At 44.8% G+C, this 4,383-nt stretch overlaps 1 protein-coding gene across 1 annotated transcript; it reads left to right on the plus strand.

Annotated features, from left to right (window-relative positions):
* The first annotated feature begins 1,164 nt into the window (after window positions 1-1,164).
* On the plus strand, window positions 1,165-3,804 carry LOC141097047 (transcription factor Sox-17-alpha-like). The gene is made up of 2 exons (XM_073584006.1): window positions 1,165-1,677; window positions 2,601-3,804. The coding sequence occupies exons 1-2, from the start codon at window positions 1,407-1,409 to the stop codon at window positions 3,452-3,454; spliced, it is 1,125 nt and encodes a 374-aa protein (XP_073440107.1). The 5' UTR covers window positions 1,165-1,406; the 3' UTR covers window positions 3,455-3,804.
* The last annotated feature ends 579 nt before the right edge of the window (window positions 3,805-4,383 follow it).

A 4,383-nucleotide genomic window follows, 5' to 3' on the forward strand; every position in this document is an offset into this window, starting at 1 on the left:
GTCTGCAGAGATCTCTCCCCATCTGATCCTACATGTTACTTTCTGTGTTCCATCCGTCATATACCGGCCTGTCCGCCGCTGATCGCCCGCACCCGGCGCTGCCTCCTCCGGGAAGGCGCTAATGAGCGAAACCCGCGCTGTCTGCTCTGCCCCGAAACTCGGCCAGTGCGAGCGGAGGTGACAACGATAATAAGGGAGGGATTGTTTCTTGTTCTCCACCCCAACCTAACAGCCTCTAGGATAATCATTGCCCCTCACCGCCCTGATGGTTCTCTGCGGGCTCCACATCACCTGTGGGAGGCGCTGCACCATCCGCAAGTGTCAGGCGAAACTGCCCGGCGCACAGGCGGCCTCTCCCGGGTGCTCCAAGCCTCCATCACTGCAGGGATCTCCCCCTCCCCCCCATAACAGCAGCAGCCCCTCTGTATACTGTCTGTACACTGTCTGTATCCTGCCGGGAGCCTCATCCACATGGCAGAAGTGCAGACACTCCAGGGACAACTCCACATCTGCCCTTCCTTCTCTTTCCTCTCTGATTGATCTGACATTACCTCCCCTTAGCTTTGCTAGTAAGTAAGTACACCCTGGATGTGAGATCTGTTACATTATCCATCCACTGTGTGTCACAAGCTCATTATAGTCACATCTATTACACACATCCCTGTATATAGCAATGTATCTATTCTATATCTATCTGTATATTACATCTATCCATACTCTATGTATCTATCTGTATATCTATCCCCGATCTACAAGCGGTTTATTTCTTATCCATTATCTAGATTACATCTATTTATCTCTCATATCTATATGTCATTTATCTAACAGACACTTGTGCACTTTTTTAAGCATTTGCATTATATCTACCTATAGTCCATCTATCTAGATCTCTATATCTGTAGATTCCATCTGTCTATTCCACATCCCTCCAATATACAGAATACTGGAGCACTATATAACCTGCATTCCCTTCTGGCTGCTCTCAGGTTTATTGATAGTGAAGGACTAATCACAGTCAGTGCAGACACTGGGGACAGCATCAGTGTGACAGATAAGGCAATTTTATTATCAGACCCCTCCGCTCCATTCATTCAGCAGAGAGAAGTCGATCATTAGCCCGGCAGACATCGCCAGGAATTACCTGTTCTCTCATATCTCTGCTGGGCTTTCGGCTCCTGTTTGTTAAAGGGATTAGAGGCGACTGGATGTCACCCAGGTCTCTGATCATCTCCCAGCCATGCACTGGGGAAAGGCTGGCCCCGCCCATCACACCTTTCTGCCGTGTAGCCCCGCCTCTGGGCGGTGATTGGCCGGCGCTGTGGTTATAGACGCGCGGTGCTGTCACCAGGAGCAGCAGACACGATCTCCGGACGGCACCGCGGACGCTGAGCGCCTTCTCTCCAGACATGAGCAGCCCTGATGGTGGATACGACAGTGACGACCAGGGAAAGTGCTCGGTGCCAGTCATGATGCCAGCCCTGGGCCAGTGGGCACCTGGCACCCTGTCTGCTTCCATGGGGGACAGCAAGGAGAAAGAAGCCTCCAGCTCCAGGAGTAAAGGCGAAGCCCGGATCCGCCGTCCCATGAACGCATTCATGGTGTGGGCGAAGGATGAGCGCAAGAGGCTGGCGCAGCAGAACCCGGACCTGCACAACGCCGAGCTCAGCAAGATGCTAGGTAAGGGCACCGGGGGCTGCAGGGGACACACACCGGGGGCTGCAGGGACACACACCGGGGACTGCAGGGGACACACACACCGGGGGACTGCAGGGGACACACACCGGGGGCTGCAGGGGCATTACATGGGCACACACCGGGCACAGAGACGTCTGTATATGATCTGTGATATGTGCCGGCTATTTTATATCAAAAGTTTCATATTTCTTATTTATTCTTTCCGGAAATCTGTCATCAGATTGTGCGAGAAATGTCATTAATTAATACACTTTATATCGTGTCTATAATGTTATAGCAGGGGTTTATTAATTGTTTATATTTACGGCTGTCATTATTCTTACTGTTGCAGCCCTAAACATACACAACTATAAAATAAATATATATTATTTGAGATTTGTATCCAGCATTCAGTTTACACTTTTTTCTAGTCACACTGTGCTTTGATTCCCAGTATCCCATTTGACTTCATACAAGGATTCACTTGCTTAATAGTTCAGGGTTTTGGACATTACATGGAGGGTTTATTTCCAGTTTTTAGCTCTATCATATGATACAATGGACATTTTGTCTTTTTTTTTTTTTTGCCGTTTTACATGTTAAAGTATTTTTTTTTTTCCTTGTAGTTCAGTTCTTTGTATAATAACATTTTTGTAGGTATTTCTTCTTTGTCTTTTCCCTTTATATACATCTTACTCCCTTTCCTGTGCACTCCTCCTATATGCATTATTTTCCATGGCGCCCACCTAAGCCTCTTCGCACAAAGCTTTTGTGTAGTGATTTTTGGGGTTGGGTTATTTCTGGCCTTGTTATGGTTATACTGGTCATCCCATCAATGAAGGCTCTAGTGAAGGGATTTAGGCAGCAAGATCTAATGTTCTGTGACAATAATCAGATCATAATGTTGTTGCTTTTGTCATTTACAGGGAAGTCCTGGAAATCTCTTGCACTGGTTGAGAAACAACCATTTATGAAGGAAGCGGAGAGGTTGAGAGTACAACACATGCAGGATCATCCCAATTATAAGTACAGACCCAGGAGGAGGAAGCAGGTGAAGAGGATGAAGAGGGCAGACAGCAGCTTCATGCAGATGTCGGAGCAGGCTGACCCCACCATGCTGGGCGCTGATGGACAGATGGGTTTGGACAACTTCAGCCTTGGGTACACAGAGCAGTCCTATCACCCAAGCCAGCTACCCCAGAGTGGTCATCACTACAGAGACTCTCAAGTCATTGGTGCCCACTATCAGGACTACAGCTTGCCCACACCAGAAACCTCACCTCTGGATGAGTCTGAGCATGCCGCCTTCTCTCCTGCCCAAGAAGATTGCCCTATGATGCCATACCCCTACACCAGTCCATACGCCTCCCACCAGCAGAATCCTGCCTCTACTATGCTTGGTGGTGGGCATATTCCACAGCCTGAGCAGATGCGGCAAGGGAGCCCTGTGCAGAATATGCTGGGGTGCCAGACCCCACCACAGCTGTACTACAGCCAGATGTACATGCCCAGCACTGGTAGACCTCATTCTGTGCAAGTTGGTCAACCCTCCCCTCCACCAGAGTCTCCACAGATCCCTAGAGCAGAGCCAGTGCTGCAGAATGAAATGTGGAGCGAGGTGGACAGGACTGAATTTGACCAGTATCTTGATTATATGGCCAAGCCCGAAGTAGGGATGCATTACCATGGCCATGAGCAGGCTGCAGAAAATGGGCTGATCTCCTCAGTGCTGTCAGATGCCAGCACTGCTGTCTACTACGGCAATTACTCCAGTGTATGAGACTGCCCCTTACTCCTTTACATTCCCTGTAGTGTTCTCAGCAGCGATGGGGGATCGGGTTTATTACTTCAAGTCGTTTTCAGACTTACATGATATATGGGAAGATCTTTATAAAATGCATAAACTTGACTAATTTATGTAAATTCTTTTATAATGACTGAAATGACTTCCCTTGGATTATGCGACTTACAAGATCAAGTTACATTTGATGTCTAGTCTTCATTCAATGCAATGCAACTCCTTATGTGTACATGTACACAGCCTTTTTGTATATTAATGATTTGTTTTTTAGAAAGCTAAAAGTTTTTAATGATTTTTATTTTGCAATAAAGATTGAACATGAACCAGAATTTGGTGTTGCCCTTGTTTGTGCCTTCTTATAAATTATATTAACAATCTATATGAGAGAGGCTTGATACTTTATATTCCTGTGCCACAGTATAAGGTAGCACAAATTGCAATTAGCAAAATGTAATTTGAATCTGTATTTTTAGAATTAAAAATAAAACAAAAATAAATTCTGTATTATATAGTGAGATTATATATAATTACACACACATATGTATATTTATAGTGGTTTATAATAATTATGATATTCACTGGGAGGGCCAAGAGGAAAATAATTTATTGCTAGAATTTATTTTAGAATGTTATGATTTAATATTTTTTAATCTATAATATTTAGTAATGAAGTAAATCCTATTGCTTATTATTGTAATCATAATATTGGTGTTTTTGGTAATTCTTAGATTTGCTATTAATACTAATTGCACTCCCTGTATATTACAGCCCTGCTGAGACATTACAGACTAAGTTTATATGAGGATTACTTTTTTGGCAGCAACAACAAAAAAAAATACACATAGCTAGTTGTAGGAATGTGTTGAAATATTCATCCTATACATATGAATGGCATAACTTCTGCAGCA

This window comes from Dendrobates tinctorius, unplaced genomic scaffold (genome assembly GCF_039654945.1).
Source record: "Dendrobates tinctorius isolate UK_male_01 unplaced genomic scaffold, ASM3965494v1 ptg000082l, whole genome shotgun sequence".
NCBI classification, from domain to species: Eukaryota; Metazoa; Chordata; class Amphibia; order Anura; family Dendrobatidae; genus Dendrobates; species Dendrobates tinctorius.

Bases quoted from the DNA above. Each gene is read 5' to 3' on its own strand.
- LOC141097047 (XM_073584006.1), top strand. From the start codon at position 1,407: ATGAGCAGCCCTGATGGTGGATACGACAGTGACGACCAGGGAAAGTGC. The intron at 1,678-2,600 runs GTAAGGGCACCG...TGTCATTTACAG, and splicing joins CGAGCTCAGCAAGATGCTAG to GGAAGTCCTGGAAATCTCTT.